General features: G+C 51.6%; 1 protein-coding gene across 1 annotated transcript in view; it reads left to right on the top strand.

The window, feature by feature from the left end:
• The window catches only part of SEMA5B (semaphorin 5B), a 265,455-nt gene that overhangs the window by 188,878 nt on the left and 52,484 nt on the right, over positions 1 to 24,093 (top strand). Inside the window, exons 10-12 of the mRNA XM_069732617.1 lie at positions 2,017 to 2,152; positions 5,565 to 5,772; positions 9,530 to 9,737. Of these exons, the coding sequence (XP_069588718.1) occupies positions 2,017 to 2,152; positions 5,565 to 5,772; positions 9,530 to 9,737 (552 nt within the window). The remainder of the gene's footprint in view (positions 1 to 2,016; positions 2,153 to 5,564; positions 5,773 to 9,529; positions 9,738 to 24,093) is intronic.

The following is a 24,093-nucleotide window of genomic DNA, read 5'->3' on the forward strand; positions in this document are numbered from 1 at the left end:
CCATTGCGTCTTCTCTGTTCTGTGAATGTAAATCTGAGAATCCCAAGCCGGAAACTTCTTCCGAGCGGCACAAGAAAGTGTTCCAGATTGTGCCGGGGGCCGTAATGATGCATTAAGGTTTACGGTGCGGAGCGGCGCTCATTATACTCCGCGCATGTGATGTGTCGGGAGAATCGGGCGCCGGGCGTTAATGTGAAGCAGCTTTAACAAAACGTTAGAAATAATGCGAGTAATGAGAATTGTGCGCGTAGCCCCCCTGTCAGCCCTCATAGTGTCCCCCCGTCAGCCCTCATAGTGTCCCCCCGTCAGCCCCCATAGTGTCCCCCCGTCAGCCCTCATAGTGTCCCCCCGTCAGCCCTCATAGTGTCCCCCCGTCAGCCCTCATAGTGTCCCCCCGTCAGCCCCCATAGTGTCCCCCCGTCAGCCCTCATAGTGTCCCCCCGTCAGCCCTCATAGTGTCCCCCCGTCAGCCCTCAGTGTCCCCCCATCAGCACTCATTGTGTCCCTCGTCAGCCCTCATAGTGTCCCCCCGTCAGCCCTCATAGTGTCCCCCCGTCAGCCCTCAGTGTCCCCCCGTCAGCCCTCATAGTGTCCCCCCATCAGCACTCATAGTGTCCCCCCGTCAGCCCTCATAGTGTCCCCCCGTCAGCCCTCATAGTGTCCCCCCGTCAGCCCTCATAGTGTCCCCCCGTCAGCCCTCATAGTGTCCCCCCGTCAGCACTCATAGTGTCCTCCCGTCAGCCCTCATAGTGTCCCCCCGTCAGCCCTCATAGTGTCCCCCCGTCAGCCCTCATAGTGTCCCCCCGTCAGCCCTCATAGTGTCCCCCCGTCAGCCCTCATAGTGTCCCCCCGTCAGCCCTCATAGTGTCCCCCCGTCAGCCCTCATAGTGTCCCCCCGATCCTGGAATATTGGCCTCCACCCCGTGTGCACGGCGCGGCGGAGGGAGATGTCATTATGATACGGACTCTGTAAATGTCGGGGGCTAGGGTGGAAGATGGGGGCTGCACCTCCATGATTGCTGCAGAGCCTTTGTTTTATTTACCATCAGCCAAAGGGTTAATTTTTAAAGGGCTTTTCTAAACATGGGTGTAAGTCCTGGTTGATGGTGGGGACCCCGATTAGGTGACCCCTGGAGGAGTTGCGCCTCCAGTCACTCCCACAAGTTCTGCAACTTTTTGTAAGACTTTGTGTTACATTTGCTCAATACTTCTGCTTGCTGTCATCGAATGGAAATATTCTCGCTGCCATCAAGAAGTGAGAAGCCCGTTCTGATGAATTCCTGCTGTCACAGCTGATGGTTCGTTACAATGTATGAACCTGAGCACAGCGCAGCAGCCATGATGACGTATTACCTGCACCGACACATTGTGACAGCTGCAGCTGTGTGAGGCAGCCGCCTGCCCCTGTATTGGAGCGCAGCTCCGGAGGATTCGGTGTGTTATTGGGTGCAGGGAGATACTTTGTGCGGGGAGGTCGAGGCTGCACCGCTGATCTGTCCATTGTTGCCGCCGCTCGTCCAGTCGGGGGTTGTCCACCTGTAGATAAGTTTGTGCCCCCCCTGCTCTGGTGTGAAGTGATCGCACCGTCGTCCTCCGTTTTTCGCCGGCGCAGTCACATGATCCAGGCGGTGAGTGACACTTGGTGCAGTGTCTGCTGGGGGGTCACTATTTGAGGCCTCAGAGCTGTCGCTCATCCCCCTGATCTCGGTGCTACACATCGTGGTACTAACGGCCAATAAATCCTCCATTCTCTGCCCAGTCCTAGAGTCGTCCTTCGTTCCAGATCGTCAGCTCAGAAGACGACTCAAAGTGAAGAGCAAAGGACATAAGCTGCAGTGCGAGGCCGTAATCCCGCCTTACCTTGTGTTACGCTCCAGTCACAGCCAGAGCTGCGCTCTTAATTCTGCTGGATGCTGCTTGGAAACCTTCAGTCACCGCCATCACCTGTTCACATCTGGTGATGATCGGAGCAGAATTAAGTCAGTGATTGTGGTTTTATTATCTCTCGATTTGCAGAAATAGCATTGCTGCCTCCGCGGTGTGCGCCTTCAACCTCAGCGCCATCACTCAGGCCTTCAACGGCCCCTTCAGGTACCAGGAGAACCCGCGCTCCGCCTGGCTGCCGACACTCAACCCCATACCCAACTTTCAGGTGAGCCTGTGGGCGGAGCCAAGAGACTCGATGATACCGACCAATCAGAAGTGATGTGCCCCGGACGGCATGTACCTAAGCCATGTGTGATACTGACTACTGAGCTGTGCAGCTAATCCTATCCTGTGTGATACTGACTGCTGAGCCGTGTATCTAATCCTATCCTGTGTGATACTGACTACTGAGCCGTGTATCTAATCCTCTCCTGTGTGATACTGTCTGCTGAGCCGTGTATCTAATCCTCTCCTGTGTGATACTGTCTGCTGAGCCGTGTATCTAATCCCATCCTGTGTGATACTGTCTGCTGAGCCGTGTATCTAATCCTCTCCTGTGTGATACTGACTGCTGGGCTGTGTATCTAATCCTCTCCTGTGTGATACTGACTGCTGAGCCGTGTATCTAATCCTATCCTGTGTGATACTGACTGCTGAGCCGTGTATCTAATCCTCTCCTGTGTGATACTGTCTGCTGAGCTGTGTATCTAATCCCATCCTGTGTGATACTGTCTGCTGAGCTGTGTATCTAATCCTCTCCTGTGTGATACTGTCTGCTGAGCCGTGTATCTAATCCTCTCCTGTGTGATACTGTCTGCTGAGCTGTGTATCTAATCCTCTCCTGTGTGATACTGTCTGCTGAGCCATGTATCTAATCCTCTCCTGTGTGATACTGTCTGCTGAGCCGTGTATCTAATCCTCTCCTGTGTGATACTGTCTACTGAGCCGTGTATCTAATCCCATCGTGTGTGATACTGTCTGCTGAGCCGTGTATCTAATCCTATCTTGTGTGATACTGACTACTGAGCCGTGTATCTAATCCTCTCCTGTGTGATACTGACTGCTGAGCCGTGTATCTAATCCCATCTTGTGTGATACTGTCTGCTGAGCCGTGTATCTAATCCTCTCCTGTGTGATACTGTCTGCTGAGCCGTGTATCTAATCCTCTCCTGTGTGATACTGACTGCTGAGCCGTGTATCTAATCCTATCCTGTGTGATACTGTCTGCTGAGCCGTGTATCTAATCCTATCCTGTGTGATACTGACTACTGAGCCGTGTATCTAATCCTATCCTGTGTGATACTGTCTGCTGAGCCGTGTATCTAATCCTCTCCTGTGTGATACTGTCTGCTGAGCCGTGTATCTAATCCCATCGTGTGTGATACTGTCTGCTGAGCCGTGTATCTAATCCTATCTTGTGTGATACTGACTACTGAGCCGTGTATCTAATCCTCTCCTGTGTGATACTGACTGCTGAGCCGTGTATCTAATCCCATCCTGTGTGATACTGTCTGCTGAGCCGTGTATCTAATCCTCTCCTGTGTGATACTGTCTGCTGAGCCATGTATCTAATCCTCTCCTGTGTGATACTGACTGCTGAGCCGTGTATCTAATCCTATCCTGTGTGATACTGACTGCTGAGCCGTGTATCTAATCCTCTCCTGTGTGATACTGTCTGCTGAGCCGTGTATTTAATCCCATCCTGTGTGATACTGTCTGCTGAGCTGTGTATCTAATCCTCTCCTGTGTGATACTGACTGCTGAGCTGTGTATCTAATCCTCTCCTGTGTGATACTGTCTGCTGAGCTGTGTATCTAATCCTATCCTGTGTGATACTGTCTGCTGAGCTGTGTATCTCATCCTCACTGTGTGATACTGTCTGCTGAGCCGTGTATCTAATCCTCTCCTGTGTGATACTGTCTGCTGAGCCGTATAGCTAATCCTATCCTGTGTGATACTGTCTGCTGAGCCGTGTATCTAATCCTCTCCTGTGTGATACTGACTGCTGAGCCGTGTATCTAATCCTATCCTGTGTGATACTGTCTGCTGAGCTGTGTATCTAATCCTATCCTGTGTGATATTGTCTGCTGAGCCGTGTATCTAATCCTCTCCTATGTGATACTGACTGCTGAGCCGTGTATCTAATCCTATCCTGTGTGATACTGTCTGCTGAGCTGTGTATCTAATCCTATCCTGTGTGATATTGTCTGCTGAGCAGTGTATTTAATCCCATCCTGTGTGATACTGTCCGCTAAGCTGTGTATCTAATCCTCTCCTGTGTGATACTGTCCGCTAAGCTGTGTATCTAATCCCATCCTGTGTGATACTGACTGCTGAGCCGTGTATCTAATCCTCTCCTGTGTAATACTGTCTGCTGAGCTGTGTATCTAATCCTCTCCTGTGTGATACTGTCTGCTGAGCCGTGTATCTAATCCTATCCTGTGTGATACTGTCTGCTGAGCCGTGTATCTAATCCTCTCCTGTGTGATACTGTCTGCTGAGCTGTGTATCTAATCCCATCCTGTGTGATACTGTCTGCTGAGCTGTGTATCTAATCCTCTCCTGTGTGATACTGTCTGCTGAGCTGTATATCTAATCCTATCCTGTGTGATACTGTCTGCTGAGCTGTGTATCTAATCCTCTCCTATGTGATACTGTCTGCTGAGCTGTGTATCTAATCCCATCCTGTGTGATACTGTCTGCTGAGCCGTGTGTCTAATCCTCTCCTGTGTGATACTGTCTGCTGAGCTGTGTATCTAATCCTCTCCTGTGTGATACTGTCTGCTGAGCTGTGTATCTAATCCTCTCCTGTGTGATACTGACTGCTGAGCTATGTATCTAATCCTATCCTGTATGATACTGTCTGCTGAGCTGTGTATCTAATCCTCTCCTGTGTGATACTGTCTGCTGAGCTGTGTATCTAATCCCATCCTGTGTGATACTGTCTGCTGAGCCGTGTATCTAATCCTATCCTGTGTGATACTGTCTGCTGAGCCGTGTATCTAATAATCTCCTCTGTGATACTGTCTGCTGAGCCGTGTATCTAATCCTCTCCTGTGTGATACTGTCTGCTGAGCCGTGTATCTAATCCTATCCTGTGTGATATTGTCTGCTGAGCCGTGTATCTAATCCTCTCCTGTGTGATACTGTCTGCTGAGCTGTGTATCTAATCCCATCCTGTGTGATACTGTCTGCTGAGCCGTGTGTCTAATCCTCTCCTGTGTGATACTGTCTGCTGAGCTGTGTATCTAATCCTCTCCTGTGTGATACTGACTGCTGAGCTGTGTATCTAATCCTATCCTGTATGATACTGTCTGCTGAGCTGTGTATCTAATCCTCTCCTGTGTGATACTGTCTGCTGAGCCGTGTATCTAATCCCATTCTGTGTGATACTGTCTGCTGAGCTGTGTATCTAATCCTATCCTGTGTGATATTGTCTGCTGAGCTGTGCATCTAATCTCATCCTGTGTGATAGTCTGCTGAGCTGTGTATCTAAGCCATATGTGATACTGACTGCTGAACCATGTACCTAATCCTCTCCTGTGTGAGAGTCTGCTGAGCTGTGTATCTAAGCCATATGTGATACTGACTGCTGAGACGTGTATCTAATCCTGTATCTGATCCTTCGTGTCTCGCAGTGCGGGATCCTGAATGATGACAGCCCCAATGAGAACCTGACGGAGCGCAGCCTGCAGGACGCTCAGCGTCTCTTCCTGATGAACGACGTGGTGCAGCCGGTGTCCGTGGACCCTCTGGTGACGCAGGACAGCGTGCGCTTCTCCAAGCTGGTGGTGGATATTGTGCAGGGGAAGGACACGCTGTATCACGTCATGTATATCGGGACCGGTACGTCGCTGCTGATAATCATAACGGCTCCAAAGTACAAGGGAGGGTAAAACTGTGTATACAGAGCGCTGCAGAGTACAGACTGCCGTCAGGTATATGGGTCTAGAGTCTGCAGAGTACAGGCTGCCGTCAGGTATATGGGTCTAGAGTCTGTAGATTACAGGCTGCCGTCAGGTATATGGGTCTAGAGTCTGTAGATTACAGGCTGCTGTCAGGTATATGGGTCTAGAGTCTGTAGATTACAGGCTGCTGTCAGGTATATGGGTCTAGAGTCTGTAGATTACAGGCTGCCGTCAGGTATATGGGTCTAAAGTCTGTAGATTACAGGCTGCCGTCAGGTACAGGAGTCTAGAGTCCGTAGATTACAGGCTGCCGTCAGGTATATGGGTCTAGAGTCTGTAGATTACAGGCTGCCGTCTTATTTCTGGGTCTAGAGTCTGTAGATTACAGGCTGCCGTCAGGTATATGGGTCTAGAGTCTGTAGATTACAGGCTGCCGTCTTATTTCTGGGTCTAGAGTCTGTAGATTACAGGCTGCTGTCAGGTATATGGGTCTAGAGTCTGTAGATTACAGGCTGCCGTCAGGTACAGGAGTCTAGAGTCTGTAGATTACAGGCTGCCGTCAGGTATATGGGTCTAGAGTCTGCAGATTACAGGCTGCCGTCAGGTATATGGGTCTAGAGTCTGTAGATTACAGGCTGCCGTCTTATTTCTGGGTCTAGAGTCTGTAGATTACAGGCTGCTGTCAGGTATATGGGTCTAGAGTCTGTAGATTACAGGCTGCCTTCAGGTATATGGGTCTAGAGTCTGCAGATTACAGGCTGCCGTCTTATTTCTGGGTCTAGAGTCTGTAGATTACAGGCTGCTGTCAGGTATATGGGTCTAGAGTCTGTAGATTACAGGCTGCCTTCAGGTATATGGGTCTAGAGTCTGCAGATTACAGGCTGCCGTCTTATTTCTGGGTCTAGAGTCTGTAGATTACAGGCTGCTGTCAGGTATATGGGTCTAGAGTCTGTAGATTACAGGCTGCCTTCAGGTATATGGGTCTAGAGTCTGCAGATTACAGGCTGCCGTCAGGTATATGGGTCTAGAGTCTGCAGAGTACAGGCTGCCGTCTTATTTCTGGGTCTAGAGTCTGTAGATTACAGGCTGCCGTCAGGTATATGGGTCTAGAGTCTGCAGATTACAGGCTGCCGTCAGGTATATGGGTCTAGAGTCTGTAGATTACAGGCTGCCGTCTTATTTCTGGGTCTAGAGTCTGTAGATTACAGGCTGCTGTCAGGTATATGGGTCTAGAGTCTGTAGATTACAGGCTGCCTTCAGGTATATGGGTCTAGAGTCTGCAGATTACAGGCTGCCGTCTTATTTCTGGGTCTAGAGTCTGTAGATTACAGGCTGCTGTCAGGTATATGGGTCTAGAGTCTGTAGATTACAGGCTGCCTTCAGGTATATGGGTCTAGAGTCTGCAGATTACAGGCTGCCGTCTTATTTCTGGGTCTAGAGTCTGTAGATTACAGGCTGCTGTCAGGTATATGGGTCTAGAGTCTGTAGATTACAGGTTGCCTTCAGGTATATGGGTCTAGAGTCTGCAGATTACAGGCTGCCGTCAGGTATATGGGTCTAGAGTCTGCAGAGTACAGGCTGCCGTCTTATTTCTGGGTCTAGAGTCTGTAGATTACAGGCTGCCGTCAGGTATATGGGTCTAGAGTCTGTAGATTACAGGCTGCCGTCAGGTATATGGGTCTAGGGTCTGTAGATTACAGGCTGCCGTCAGGTACAGGAGTCTAGAGTCTGTAGATTACAGACTGCCGTCAGGTATATGGGTCTAGAGTCTGTAGATTACAGGCTGCCGTCAGGTATATGGGTCTAGAGTCTGTAGATTACAGGCTGCCGTCAGGTATATGGGTCTAGAGTCTGTAGATTACAGGCTGCCGTCAGGTATATGGGTCTAGAGTCTGTAGATTACAGGCTGCCATCAGGTACAGGAGTCTAGAGTCTGTAGATTACAGGCTGCCGTCAGGTATATGGGTCTAGAGTCTGTAGATTACAGGCTGCCGTCAGGTATATGGGTCTAGAGTCTGTAGATTACAGGCTGCCGTCAGGTATATGGGTCTAGAGTCTGTAGATTACAGGCTGCCGTCTTATTTCTGGGTCTAGAATCTGCAGATTACAGGCTGCCGTCAGGTATATGGGTCTAGAGTCTGTAGATTACAGGCTGCCGTCAGGTATATGGGTCTAGAGTCTGCAGAGTACAGGCTGCCATCAGGTACAGGAGTCTAGAGTCTGTAGATTACAGGCTGACGTCAGGTATATGGGTCTAGAGTCTGTAGATTACAGGCTGCCATCAGGTACAGGAGTCTAGAGTCTGTAGATTACAGGCTGACGTCAGGTATATGGGTCTAGAGTCTGCAGATAACAGGCTGCCGTCAGGTATATGGGTCTAGAGTCTGTAGATTACAGGCTGCCGTCAGGTATATGGGTCTAGAGTCTGTAGATTACAGGCTGCCGTCAGGTATATGGGTCTAGAGTCTGCAGATAACAGGCTGCCGTCTTATTTCTGGGTCTAGAGTCTGTAGATTACAGGCTGCTGTCAGGTATATGGGTCTAGAGTCTGTAGATTACAGGCTGCCATCAGGTACAGGAGTCTAGAGTCTGTAGATTACAGGCTGACGTCAGGTATATGGGTCTAGAGTCTGCAGATAACAGGCTGCCGTCAGGTATATGGGTCTAGAGTCTGTAGATTACAGGCTGCCGTCAGGTATATGGGTCTAGAGTCTGTAGATTACAGGCTGCCGTCAGGTATATGGGTCTAGAGTCTGCAGATTACAGGCTGCCGTCTTATTTCTGGGTCTAGAGTCTGTAGATTACAGGCTGCCGTCAGGTATATGGGTCTAGAGTCTGCAGATTACAGGCTGCCGTCAGGTATATGAGTCTAGAGTCTGTAGATTACAGGCTGCCGTCAGGTATATGGGTCTAGAGTCTGTAGATTACAGGCTGCCGTCAGGTATATGGGTCTAGAGTCTGTAGATTACAGGCTGCCATCAGGTACAGGAGTCTAGAGTCTGTAGATTACAGGCTGACGTCAGGTATATGGGTCTAGAGTCTGCAGATAACAGGCTGCCGTCAGGTATATGGGTCTAGAGTCTGTAGATTACAGGCTGCCGTCAGGTATATGGGTCTAGAGTCTGTAGATTACAGGCTGCCGTCAGGTATATGGGTCTAGAGTCTGTAGATTACAGGCTGCCGTCAGGTATATGGGTCTAGAGTCTGTAGATTACAGGCTGCCGTCAGGTATATGGGTCTAGAGTCTGTAGATTACAGGCTGACGTCAGGTATATGGGTCTAGAGTCTGTAGATTACAGGCTGCCGTCAGGTATATGGGTCTAGAGTCTGCAGATTACAGGCTGACGTCAGGTATATGGGTCTAGAGTCTGTAGATTACAGGCTGCCGTCAGGTATATGGGTCTAGAGTCTGCAGATTACAGGCTGCCGTCAGGTATATGGGTCTAGAGTCTGTAGATTACAGGCTGCCGTCAGGTATATGGGTCTAGAGTCTGCAGATTACAGGCTGACGTCAGGTATATGGGTCTAGAGTCTGTAGATTACAGGCTGCCGTCAGGTATATGGGTCTAGAGTCTGTAGATTACAGGCTGCCGTCAGGTATATGGGTCTAGAGTCTGCAGATTACAGGCTGCCGTCTTATTTCTGGGTTTCTTTGGCCTTTGTTGATTTGTTGAGTGTCTCCTTTTGCTCCGCAGAACGCGGCACCATCCTCAAGGCTCTGTCCACTGCCAATCGCAGCCTGCGGAGCTGTTACCTGGAGGAGATGCACATCCTCCCGAGCGGCCAGCAGCAGCCGATCCTCAGCCTGCAGATCCTGCACAGCAACCGCTCCCTATTCGTGGGACTGAACAATGGCGTCCTGAAGGTTCCCCTGGAGCGATGCACCATGTACCGGGCCGAGGGGTAAGTGATGGGGTGAATGTGTCTGCTGGAGGTAGTTGTGTGCTGGAGGTAGTAGTGCCTGCAGGGGGTAGTAGTGCCTGCAGGGGGTAGTAGTGTGAGTGATCTCTATTTTTCTGTTTCCTGCCCCGCTGGGTGACTATGTAGCCATTGCTGATGGTCTGGATGGCGCCTGGGCTGGTTGTGCTGCGCCACATGCGTACATCGGAGCAGCTGGTGATACACTGCCGGCTGCGCTGTCTCCTGGTGATACACTGTTGTCTGTGTTGTCAGTCTTAGATACTCTTCTCACCTGTACTGTCCCGCTTAGATACATTGCCATCTGGTTATACTTTGTCACATGCACAGCTTCATATATTCGTAGCTGGAATATCCTGGGGCCAGTGGCCGGAGCACATGCAGACCCTGTTCATCTCTATGAGCCGCACAGAAAGCCCTCTGCACAATGACCTGGTACCTGTGCCCGCTCTGCACCCCAGCCCTGGTACTAGGACCCTGGCACCTGTGCCCGCTCTGCACCCCAGCCCTGGTTCAAGGACCCTGGCACCTGTGCCCGCTCTGCACCCCAGCCCTGGTACAAGGACCCTGGCACCTGTGCCCGCTCTGCACCCCAGCCCTGGTTCAAGGACCCTGGCACCTGTGTCCGCTCTGCACCCCAGCCCTGGTTCAAGGACCCTGGCACCTGTGCCCGCTCTGCACCGCAGCCCTGGTTCAAGGACCCTGGCACCTGTGCCCGCTCTGCACCCCAGCCCTGGTTCAAGGACCCTGGCACCTGTGCCCGCTCTGCACCCCAGCTTCAATACATTGATCCTGGCACCTGTGCCCGCTCTGCACACCATCCTTGGTTCAATGGCCCTGACACCTGTGCCCGCTCTGCACCCCGGCCCTGGTACAATGACATGGCACCTGTGCCCGCTCTGTGACGCAAATCACCGCAGGGAAGATGCAAATAAGTGCGGAGAACAGTTGTCGTAGACTTAGGGGGATCTGGTGATTCTTCTCTGGCGGATCCGGGGCCGGCGTTGTTCGGCCCGCCGGGTGATGGGGTCATTGTGCCGCCCTATAAATGTAGTGTGATTTATGGGGCGCTGTCCCGGCGGGTGCCGCTGCTTTCGGGCTGTCGCCGCTGACCTTGCTCTCGGCATTGCCTTTATATTGCCATCACTTCTGCTTGTAAACGTTTAACGGTGGATATAAAGCGGCCGCTCCCTGGTTTATGATATTTTGGCGTTTCCATCCCCAGCCGTCCCGGCACTTTGTCCTACGCAGCAGGGAGACGTAGCGCCTGATTTACGGACGCAGTTTTGTGGAGCGCTCGTAGTCTCTGGATGTTTTCTCTCGTGTCATTAAAGTGATAGAATGGCCTCTTCTGCGAGAAGCACTTTATACATCAGTCCATCACCCGGCAAACGGCGCACTTGTCACGGGGGAGGGGGTGCTGGTGAGGTTGGCGCAGGACTGGAGAGCGACGCTCCGCTAGAGAGCGACTACATTCTGCTTTATTGTACCGCCTGGTCTGCGCTGCACGTTACCGAAACGCCGGAGGATTAACACATTCCTGGGGAACCATGGAGGCAGAGCGCCGGCGGCGGGGGCCGTGAAGAGAGAGGCCAGGGCTACATGGCATCATAGCAAGCATGGCTGACATTGCTCACTGTTACCGCTGCATCCACTGCACACAGTGACTGCAGAGGAGAAAGAGGCTGCACACAGTGACTGCAGAGGAGAAAGAGGCTGCACACAGTGACTGCAGAGGAGAAAGAGGCTGCACACAGTGACTGCACAGGAGAAAGAGGCTGCACACAGTGACTGCAGAGGAGAAAGAGGCTGCACACAGTGACTGCACAGGAGAAAGAGGCTGCACACAGTGACTGCAGAGGAGAAAGAGGCTGCACACAGTGACTGCACAGGAGAAAGAGGCTGCACACAGTGACTGCAGAGGAGAAAGAGGCTGCACACAGTGACTGCAGAGGAGAAAGAGGCTGCACACAGTGACTGCACAGGAGAAAGAGGCTGCACACAGTGACTGCAGAGGAGAAAGAGGCTGCACACAGTGACTGCAGAGGAGAAAGAGGCTGCACACAGTGACTGCAGAGGAGAAAGAGGCTGCACACAGTGACTGCAGAGGAGAAAGAGGCTGCACACAGTGACTGCTCAGGATGCGCATACTGCTCACAGTGACTATATGCAGCGTGAGGGACTGTCTCTTTTTTGGCTATATATCCACACACATTTATGGATTAGACAGTCGGCGACGGGTTAATTCCGATCTCTTGCTTCTCTGTGCCTTTAGATGAAGGATGTGATTTTTTTTTTTTCAGATTTTTCATGTCTTTTCTTCATGGGGCCTCTCTGGTCATCGGACAGCGATGGTCCTAGACATTGTAATAAGTGGCGCGTGCGGAGCAGTGGGCGCAGGGATTGGCTGCAGCTTGTGCCGCTTGACACCTCTCGCGTCCTCATTGTGTTATTACGGCTCATGACGACTTTGAGAGGTGAAAATCCATTTCTCGCCCTGCGAGACCTCGCTGTCCCCAGATAACGATCTTTGTCAAGTGCTGAATTTTGATTAATGAGATCCTTCCATTGCTGACATGGGTGAGAGGGCCGGGGCATCGGGGCGGGCACCGCGTCAGGCCGGGGCTGCTATGTAATGTCTCCAGCCTTCCAGGGAGCCGGCATTAAGCAGCTTCACAGCAGCGCTCAGGTCTACACGTTATTCCTCGTTTCTCTAGGTGCAATTTATGCTAGGAGCAAAAATCCATTGTGAAGCTGTAAAGGGGGCGCAGTGCTGAGGGTCTGCGTCTGAGGGTCTGCGTCTGAGGGTATGTGTCCACGTTCAGGATTTCGTCAGGATTTTACGCTGGTAAAATCTGCACCAAATCTGCACCTGAGGTCACTGGCAGGTCACCTGCGCTGTCCTTACGTTGTTTCTGCAATGTAAGGTCATGCTGCGTTCTGAAAAGACACGCCGCATGTGCGTTTTCGCGGGTCTGCCGCATGCGTCTTTTAACGCATAGTGGAGACGGGATTTCATGAAATAATCCCCTCCACTGTGCTGTAACATCTGGACGCTGCGTGTTTGACGCTGCGGCTCTACACAGCGTCAACCACGCAGCGTTTCCTGAACGTGGAAACATACCCTAATACTATGATCTTGGCCTTGTTTTATCTTATACTCTAGTCACCTCCAAAGCTGCATAATAAAACCCCATACCTGCAGTAGCAGACACATCCTGTGGACAGGAGTGGCGCTGTCTCTGGAGGAGAGCAGGCGGCAGCCCTTTAACCCTTCTCGTTCTGCCATGATGTTGTGCTGTGTGTTGCGCTGCTGCAGTGTGCGTCCCAGTGTTCCTGTGTCACCCGCATGTCTCGGGAACGCCTACCCTCACCCCGTGGCACACTGCGTAGTGTAGTTTACCCGTCACTGGTGCTGAATGATGGGCATTTGCACCGATGTCGAGGAGGGAGTGCAGGAATGGTCCTGGCTGGGATTTTGTTACCATGGAGAAATCTGCCTGGGAACGTGTGGTGGTCAGCGGCAGACCACTGATGCCTGCCTGAATGCCCGGCTACATGCCGCGTGTCCACAGCCTGGCACTGAGTGCAACCTCTGCAGCCGAGACATGGAAAAGGAAACTGGAGACCAAAACCTGTAAGGTCTGTGCACACGGTCAGTATCAGGCAGCGCTTTGGACGCAGCACATGTCTGCTGCCGCTACTGGACCGTGCGGAATCACCGCGCCCGATACATTGTACAGGGGACATTTATCTAGCCGAGACTGAGCGTGTCCACAAGATAAATGCACATGCTGCAGTCTGGAAAGATGCGCCACATGTCCGTCTCCACAGGGGAGGAGCCGCAGGTGTCTGTGGACGCATAGTGGAGAAGGGATCTCTAGAAATCCCCCCGACTATGCTGTAACATCTGGACACAGCGTTTACTGACCGTGGGAACTTGCCCTTACATTGTTACAAAGTCTGATACATGGGAGATCCGATGTGTATGGGGGGGGGGGGGCAAATATATGCTGTAATGGAACAGAAGGGAATGAAAGTGGCCGGAAAAAGATAAAAAGATTGTCCATGTGGCGCCCGGCACAGAAAACCTCCGGGAATTGATGATTTTTATATGGAGTAACAGAACGAAAGAAAGGTAAAAGAAGGAAGCTTCCAGACATAGAAGGGTTAATAGATTATTTCTATCAATTTACAAAATAGAAAGTGACTGAAGAAAAGAGAAAATGGAAATCTTAGTATCTGGTGACCGCCCGTCTCCTCCATCATCAGTATCTGGTGACCGCCCGTCTCCTCCATCATCAGTATCTGGTGACCGCCCGTCTCCTCCATCATCAGTATGTGGTGACCGCCCGTCTCCTCCATCATCAGTATCTGGTACCGGCCGTCTCCTCCATCATCAGTATCTGGTGACCGGCCGTCTCCTCCATCATCAGTATCTGGTGACTGCCCGTCCCCTCCATCATCAGTATCTGGTGACCGCCCGTCTCCTCCATCATCAGTATCTGGTGACCGCCCGTCTCCTCCATCATCAGTATCTGGTGACCGCCCGTCCCCTCCATCATCAGTATCTGGTGACCGCCCGTCACCTCCATCATCAGTATCTGGTGACCGCCCGTCCCCTCCATCATCAGTATCTGGTGACCGCCCGTCTCCTCCATCATCAGTATCTGGTACCGGCCGTCTCCTCCATCATCAGTATCTGGTGACCGCCCGTCACCTCCATTATCAGTATCTGGTGACCGCCCGTCTCCTCCATCATCAGTATCTGGTGACCGCCCGTCACCTCCATCATCAGTATCTGGTGACCGCCCGTCTCCTCCATCATCAGTATCTGGTGACCGCCCGTCACCTCCATTATCAGTATCTGGTGACCGCCCGTCTCCTCCATCATCAGTATCTGGTGACCGCCCGTCTCCTCCATCATCAGTATCTGGTGACCGCCCGTCACCTCCATTATCAGTATCTGGTGACCGCCCGTCTCCTCCATCATCAGTATCTGGTGACCGCCCGTCACCTCCATCATCAGTATCTGGTGACCGCCCGTCTCCTCCACCATCAGTATCTGGTGACCGCCCGTCTCCTCCTCCATCAGTATCTGGTGACCGCCCGTCTCCTCCATCATCAGTATCTGGTGATCACCCTTCTCCTCCATCAGTATCTGGTGACCGCCCGTCTCCTCCATCATCAGTATCTGGTGACCGCCCGTCTCCTCCATCATCAGTATCTGGTGACCGCCCGTCTCCTCCATCATCAGTATCTGGTGACCGCCCGTCTCCTCCATCATCAGTATCTGGTGACCTCCCGTCTCCTCCATCATCAGTATCTGGTGACCGCCCGTCTCCTCCATCATCAGTATCTGGTGACCGCCCGTCTCCTCCATCATCAGTATCTGGTGACCGCCCGTCTCCCCCATCATCAGTATCTGGTGACCGCCCGTCTCCTCCATCATCAGTATCTGGTGACCTCCCGTCTCCTCCATCATCAGTATCTGGTGACCGCCCGTCACCTCCATCATCAGTATCTGGTGACCGCCCGTCACCTCCATCATCAGTATCTGGTGACCGCCCGTCTCCTCCATCATCAGTATCTGGTGACCGCTCGTCTCCTCCATCATCAGTATCTGGTGACCTCCCGTCTCCTCCATCATCAGTATCTGGTGACCGCCCGTCACCTCCATCATCAGTATCTGGTGACCGCCCGTCACCTCCATCATCAGTATCTGGTTACAGAGGATCTCGGCAGGACGTTGCCCCAGATATCTTGGAGACCTGACCCCGGATCTCCTGTGTATGAGGCTCGGTGGATCCTTCATGTGAGATAATGGGAGATCGGGGCTCCGGATCTTCACCTCCAGGACTCCTCATTCCCACTGTCATTGGCCGGATGTTGGGGGTTGTTGTTCAGCTATAGAAGAAGTTTGTAGCTGTTCAGAGGCCTCCTGATGGTCATTGCTGGTGATTGTCACTGTGAAGCACCATTATTTCAGCACGGTATGGCAGCAGTATTAGTGCATTGTATGTATAGTGGATTACTGTTAGCACACAGTATGGCGGTATTATTTCTGCACTGTTTGGTGGTATTATTTGCACGTTGAGCATTTTATGGCAGTATTATGTCTGCAGTGGCTGTTTGTAGGCATTGCACGGTGGTATTATTTTGCACAGTGTGGCAGCATTAATAGCTTCAGTTTTCGGAGCCATTTTCTCAGTTTCACTGCTCTCCATAGAGTTTTCTCCATCGGGCGCCGGTCAGGTCGGATTCTTGGCTATTCCTTGCCCATCAGTCCCATGTCGTTCTGCCGTCCGCCTCGCTGTAGCGCAGCTTTCATGGATCCGTCTTTCCCTCCGTATCAGTGATGAGCAGCAGGAACGCTCCGCGCTCTCCGGTAATTGGCGCGTTCGTCTCCCCGGCGTCTCCTCTGTCTGTGACTCTTCTCAGTGCGGTAATTGGAGTCTACAGGTCGCCGTCTCCTCTGATTTCTTCTTCAAAGCCACTGTAGACCCCATTCCTCGTTATATGAGCTCCGTGAGACCCCAGAGCTTCGTGATCTCTGCAGGGAACTGCGGAAATGTAGGGACGGAGCAAGAAGCCGCCAGTGACTTTACAGGGAGAGGAAGGGCCGGAGGGGATGTGATCGCTGGATTGGGTGGGATGCCCATTTTGTTTGGCTGCTTTGCCCCCTCGAGCGCACGTTACTCTGAATCGCCTCTCGCCATGAAGTGTCCTCGCTCTCCGGAGCTTTTACAGTTATTATTTTACTTCAATGTGAAAATCGCTTTAAATGCTGCAATTAATCCCTGAAAATGTGTAAATGGCGCCCGCCCTTCCCCTGCCGCCGCTCCGCACACTCATTACAGGAAAATAAGAGCTGATTGTAAATTACAGCTTTATGCCCACGGCGGGATTCTGAAGATCTAGTACCGATTTCACACCGCATGCTTCACAGAATGCTCACCTGATCGCCGGCCTGTGTCCGTTCTCCGCTGTTAATTCTTTCCCGCTGTCCGCGACAATCCTAACATTTAGGACGCGGCGCTGCTTTATAAACGTTTCCGCCTTTTCTCATTCACATATGTTGGTCAGTTTCTTCTTAGCTATAGTGGAACCACAAGTCTCAGCATGCCCTGACAGTGAGCAGCTAGTTCTCAGCGATAGGATTGATGAGCCTTGACCTGATCCTGGGACCCTCATAAGTGATAAAATCTTTAGGGTCCCGTCCGTCCACAACCTGCTGGCTGCGTGAACAGAACCGGGGGCCCGGGTCAGACTGGGTCCTGCATTGCCTTTTCCAGATCCATGGTTCCGCAGATGCTTTTATATTGGCTGCAAAACCAAAATTAGTCATGAAAATGTCCGATCCCTCCCAGGACCGACCCCGTCTGTGAGATAATTGGGAACATTGAGACAATTTACTATCTTGGCCTGAGGACTATTTAGGGGTGAATGTGAAGTCACTGGAACCTGGCGCTATATAATCCCGCACTCGCTATATCTCAGCCGTAATGTTCCTCTTTGTGCCGCCGAGTAGAGAACAAAGCAATTACCTGGCCGGTTAGTGAATGCGTTCTCCTCCGCACGGATTGCATTATTTGTCACCCTCGGTAATGGCTGCGGTGCTGGGTGATTGTACTCTGTATTTATGGGCACAGACGGTGCCGAGCTCCTTTTTCTGAGGTCCAAGCTCCTTTTCCTGAGGGCCGAGCTCCTTTTCCTGAGGGCCGAGCTCCTTTTTCTGAGGGCCGAGCTCCTTTTTCTGAGGGCCGAGCTCCTTTTTCTGAGGGCCGAGCTCCTTTTTCTGAGGTCCCAAGCTCCTTTTTCTGAGGGCCCAGCTCCTTTTTCTGAGGGCCCAGCTCCTTTTTCTGAGGGCCGAGCTCCTTTTTCTGAGGGCCGAGCTCCTTTTTCTGAGGGCCGAGCTCCTTTTTCTGAGGGCCGAGCTCCTTTTTCTGAGGTCCCAAGCTCCTTTTTCTGAGGGCCCAGCTCCTTTTTCTGAGGGCCCAGCTCCTTTTTCTGAGGTCCAAGCTCCTTTTCCTGAGGGCCGAGCTCCTTTTTCTGAGGGCCGAGCTCCTTTTTCTGAGGGCCGAGCTCCTTTTTCTGAGGGCCGAGCTCCTTTTTCTGAGGGCCGAGCTCCTTTTTCTGAGGGCCGAGCTCCTTTTTCTGAGGGCCGAGCTCCTTTTTCTGAGGGCCCAGCTCCTTTTTCTGAGGTCCAAGCTCCTTTTCCTGAGGGCCGAGCTCCTTTTTCTGAGGGCCGAGCTCCTTTTCCTGAGGGCCGAGCTCCTTTTCCTGAGGGCCGAGCTCCTTTTTCTGAGGGCCGAGCTCCTTTTTCTGAGGGCCGAGCTCCTTTTTCTGAGGGCCGAGCTCCTTTTTCTGAGGTCCCAAGCTCCTTTTTCTGAGGGCCCAGCTCCTTTTTCTGAGGGCCCAGCTCCTTTTCCTGAGGGCCGAGCTCCTTTTTCTGAGGGCCGAGCTCCTTTTTCTGAGGGCCGAGCTCCTTTTTCTGAGGGCCGAGCTCCTTTTTCTGAGGTCCCAAGCTCCTTTTTCTGAGGGCCCAGCTCCTTTTTCTGAGGGCCCAGCTCCTTTTTCTGAGGTCCAAGCTCCTTTTCCTGAGGGCCGAGCTCCTTTTTCTGAGGGCCGAGCTCCTTTTTCTGAGGGCCGAGCTCCTTTTTCTGAGGGCCGAGCTCCTTTTTCTGAGGGCCCAGCTCCTTTTTCTGAGGGCCCAGCTCCTTTTTCTGAGGGCCGAGCTCCTTTTCCTGAGGGCCGAGCTCCTTTTTCTGAGGTCCCGAGCTCCTTTTTCTGAGGTCCCAAGCTCCTTTTTCTGAGGTCCCAAGCTCCTTTTTCTGAGGGCCCAGCTCCTTTTTCTGAGGTCCAAGCTCCTTTTCCTGAGGGCCGAGCTCCTTTTTCTGAGGTCCCGAGCTCCTTTTTCTGAGGTCCCAAGCTCCTTTTTCTGAGGGCCGAGCTCCTTTTTCTGAGGGCCGAGCTCCTTTTTCTGAGGGCCGAGCTCCTTTTTCTGAGGGCCGAGCTCCTTTTTCTGAGGTCCCAAGCTCCTTTTTCTGAGGGCCGAGCTCCTTTTTCTGAGGGCCGAGCTCCTTTTTCTGAGGGCCGAGCTCCTTTTTCTGAGGGCCCAGCTCCTTTTTCTGAGGGGCCGAGCTCCTTTTTCTGAGGGCCCAGCTCCTTTTTCTGAGGGCCGAGCTCCTTTTTCTGAGGGCCCAGCTCCTTTTTCTGAGGGCCCAGCTCCTTTTTCTGAGGGCCCAGCTCCTTTTTCTGAGGCCCGAGCTCCTTTTTCTGAGGGCCCAGCTCCTTTTTCTGAGGGCCCAGCTCCTTTTTCTGAGGGCCCAAGCTCCTTTTTCTGAGGGCCCAGCTCCTTTTTCTGAGGGCCCAGCTCCTTTTTCTGAGGGCCCAGCTCCTTTTTCTGAGGGCCCAGCTCCTTTTTCTGAGGGCCCAGCTCCTTTTTCTGAGGGGCCCAGCTCCTTTTTCTGAGGGCCCAGCTCCTTTTTCTGAGGGCCCAGCTCCTTTTTCTGAGGTCCCGAGCTCCTTTTTCTGAGGGCCCCGGACCCCTCTGGAGATGTGTATGGGATTAGCCTGGGACCCTCCTGGCTGTGTCTGTGGGATTATCCCCTGATATCCCCCAGTGTATTCGACACTGTGCACATTAGTAGATTATGATGAATGAGACCCCGTGGTCGCATGATGAAGAAAGCGTCAGGGAGCGGCTGGTAATTAGCCACTGATTAGAGGCTAATAGGATTGCACTGACTCTGCTGTTCACTCATTTCGGGGGGATTTGCTCTTAATTACGTGACTGCGGCCTTGTCACTTATGTGCCGCCACAATGTGACACTCCATGTAACAATACAGCTCTCCAGGGCACAATCACATCAGTGCGGCTGTCTGGAGGCCTCCATGTTGTGTCTGGGCCTGTGGAGCAGTCCGGGACCACGGATTCCAACCTTGGAAAGTCATCCAAGGTCAATTCTACAGAATGAGTCTCCTCGATGTGCTGGAGCTGAGCCAAATGGGCTCCTGGAAGCCCTGAGCCGGGGTCAGTGCCTCCTCTAACCCTTGCTCCCCCTTCCCAATATGGCCGCCATCTTCCAGCGACGGGCCGCTGCCCCTTGACGTGGAGGTGGCAGCTAATGCTATTGAGTTTTCTTATTTGGTTCCCTGGTCGTCCTACCCTTGTCCACTCTGACAGCACTACAACTCTCAGCATGCGCTGCCATTTGCTGGCTGGCAGTAGTAGTTTTGGATTAGTTGCCGGATAGCCATTGCTCGGCGCTGTTTCCGGCTGGTGTGGATTCTCCTGACGGTCTTGTCGGGCACGTGCCCCTCATCACTCGGGCTTTATATCGCTTCTCGCTGCTGCTTACAAGCTAGGAGCGCGGCAGGAAAGTGTTTGTATATGGAAGTTTTATAGGGTAATCGATTATTTATGGCGTTTACACGGGTAATTGATGGTTACGAGCCCTCGTGGCTGGGATTATTGGCTCGTCACGGTGGGGATTGCTGTAGTTAGTGGAGCGTACAGTTATATCTGTAGCCCGTGCCGCCATGCTGAGCACCATGACTTAGTCGTGTGACTCGCCCCTGCGCCTCGCCAACCTCGGTGCCCGCTTCAGCGTGCGACTACTCCTGGCACACAACGCTCATTATTCCTCTTGTCTGGGGGATCTCCATTATTTCTCCATAAATGAACTTTATATCATTCCTGGAATTTGGGAAATTCTGCCTGAGTCGGGGGAGATGCCACCTGTGAGGGTGGAGGAGACGCTTTCTGCCCGGGCGCCTGCCAACTATTCCTGATCCTGCTGCAGGCGGCATCCATTGTAGGACGAGAGCGGGGGCTGCAGCACCTGGATCGGGGGACGGTGGGGGTGATATTTTCATCAATGGATAATCGCATCCTCTGCTCCAACCGCTGCCAGTGACCGAATGCACCCGGCGTCTGCATAGGGCGCCATTATACTGCGTGTATCTGATGTGCCCCCACACACAGCATCTCCCTGCAATGGTGTCAGTGCCATTATACTGCCATCAGCCCTCACTATACCTAGGACCAATGCCATGGTGCCATGTAGTACCAGTCATTACTGGGCACCGGATATAATACCAGTCATTACTGGGCACTGGATATACAGTAGTACCAGTCATTACTGGGCACCGGATATAGTACCAGTCATTACTGGGCACCAGATATAGTACCAGTCATTACTGGGCACCAGATATAGTACCAGTCATTACTGGGCACTGGATATAGCACCAGTCATTACTGGGCACCGGATATAGTACCAGTCATTACTGGGCACCAGATATAGTACCAGTCATTACTGGGCACTGGATATACAGTAGTACCAGTCATTACTGGGCACCGGATATAGTACCAGTCATTACTGGGCACTGGATATACAGCAGTCATTACTGGGCACCGGATATAGTACCAGTCATTACTGGGCACTGGATGTAGTAACAGTCATTACTGGGCACTGGATATACAGTAGTACCAGTCATTACTGGGCACTGGATATAGTACCAGTCATTACTGGGCACTGGATATACAGCAGTCATTACTGGGCACCGGATATAGTACCAGTCATTACTGGGCACCGGATATAGTACCAGTCATTACTGGGCGTCAGATATAGTACCAGTCATTACTGGGTGCCGGATATAGTACCAGTCACTACTGGGCGCCGGATATAGTACCAGTCATTACTGGGCACTGGATATAGTACCAGTGATTAAAGGGCACCGGATATATTACCAGTCATTACTGGGCACTGGATATACAGTAGTACCCGTCATTACTGGGCACTGGATGTAGTAACAGTCATTACTGGGCACCGGATATAGTACCAGTCATTACTGGGCACCGGATATAGTACCAGTCATTAAAGGGCACCGGATATAGTACCAGTCATTATTGGGCAAAGGATAGAGTACCAGTCATTAGTGGGCACTGGATATAGTACCAGTCATTACTGGGCACTGGATATAGCACCAGTCATTACTGGGCACCGGATATAGTACCAGTCATTACTGGGCACCGGATATAGCACCAGTCATTACTGGGCACTGGATATAGTACCAGTGATTAAAGGGCACCAGATATATTACCAGTCATTACTGGGCACTGGATATAGCACCAGTCATTACTGGGCACCGGATATAGTACCAGTCATTACTGGGCACTGGATATACAGTAGTACCCGTCATTACTGTGCACTGGATGTAGTAACAGTCATTACTGGGCACCGGATATAGTACCAGTCATTACTGGGCACTGGATATAGTACCAGTGATTAAAGGGCACCGGATATATTACCAGTCATTACTGGGCACTGGATATACAGTAGTACCCGTCATTACTGGGCACCGGATATAGTACCAGTCATTACTGGGCACCGGATATAGTACCAGTCATTACTGGGCACCGGATATAGTACCAGTCATTAAAGGGCACCGGATATAGTACCAGTCATTATTGGGCAAAGGATAGAGTACCAGTCATTAGTGGGCACTGGATATAGTACCAGTCATTACTGGGCACCGGATATAGTACCAGTCATTACTGGGCACTGGATGTAGTAACAGTCATTACTGGGCACCGGATATACAGTAGTACCAGTCATTACTGGGCACCGGATATAGTACCAGTCATTACTGGGCACTGGATATACAGCAGTCATTACTGGGCACCGGATATAGTACCAGTCATTACTGGGCGTCGGATATAGTACCAGTCATTACTGGGTGCCGGATATAGTACCAGTCACTACTGGGCGCCGGATATAGTACCAGTCATTACTGGGCACTGGATATAGTACTAGTCATTACTGGGCACTGGATATACAGTAGTACCCGTCATTACTGGGCACTGGATGTAGTAACAGTCATTACTGGGCACCGGATGCAGTATCCGTCATTACTGGGCACCGGATATAGTACCAGTCATTACTGGGCACCGGATATAGTACCAGTGATTAAAGGGCACCGGATATATTATTATTATTATTATTTATTATTATTTATTATTATAGCGCCATTTATTCCATGGCGCTTTACATGTGAGGAGGGGTATACATAATAAAACAAGTACAATAATCTTGAAAAATACAAGTCACAACTGGTACAGGAGGAGAGAGGACCCTGCCCGCGAGGGCTCACAATCTACAAGGGATATGTGAGGATACAGTAGGTGAGGGTAGAGCTGGCCGTGCAGCGGTTTGGTCAATCGGTGGTTACTGCAGGTTGTAGGCTTGTCGGAAGAGGTGGGTCTTCAGGTTCTTTTTGAAGGTTTCGATGGTAGGCGAGAGTCTGATATGTTGTGGTAGAGCATTCCAGAGTAGGGGGGATGCACGAGAGAAATCTTGTATGCGATTGTGGGAAGAGGAGATAATAGGGGAGCAGAGAAGGAGATCTTGTGAGGATCGGAGGTTGCGTGCAGGAAAGTACCGGGAGACGAGGTCACAGATGTATGGAGGAGACAGGTTGTGGATGGCTTTATATGTCATGGTTAGGCTTTTGTACTGGAGTCTCTGGGTGATGGGGAGCCAGTGCAGGGATTGACAGAGGGGAGAGGCCGGGGAATAGCGGGGGGACAGGTGGATTAGTCGGGCAGCAGAGTTTAGAATAGATTGGAGGGGTGCGAGAGTGTTAGAGGGGAGGCCACAGAGCAGTCATTACTGGGCACTGGATATACAGTAGTACCCGTCATTACTGGGCACTGGATGTAGTAACAGTCATTACTGGGCACCGGATGCAGTATCCGTCATTACTGGGCACCGGATATAGTACCAGTCATTACTGGGCACCGGATATAGTACCAGTGATTAAAGGGCACCGGATATATTACCAGTCATTACTGGGCACTGGATATACAGTAGTACCCGTCATTACTGGGCACTGGATGTAGTAACAGTCATTACTGGGCACCGGATATAGTACCAGTCATTACTGGGCACCGGATATAGTACCAGTCATTAAAGGGCACCGGATATAGTACCAGTCATTATTGGGCAAAGAATAGAGTACCAGTCATTAGTGGGCACTGGATATAGTACCAGTCATTACTGGGCACCGGATATAGTACCAGTCATTACTGGGCACCGGATATAGTACCAGTCATTACTGGGCACTGGATATAGCACCAGTCATTACTGGGCACTGGATATAGCACCAGTCATTACTGGGCACTGGATATAGTACCAGTGATTAAAGGGCACCAGATATATTACCAGTCATTACTGGGCACTGGATATAGTACCAGTCATTACTGAGCACCGGATGCAGTACCCGTCATTACTGGGCACCGGATATAGTACCAGTCATTACTGGGCCCTGGATATAG

The sequence above is a fragment of the Ranitomeya imitator genome, chromosome 7 (assembly GCF_032444005.1).
Source record: "Ranitomeya imitator isolate aRanImi1 chromosome 7, aRanImi1.pri, whole genome shotgun sequence".
NCBI classification, from domain to species: Eukaryota; Metazoa; Chordata; class Amphibia; order Anura; family Dendrobatidae; genus Ranitomeya; species Ranitomeya imitator.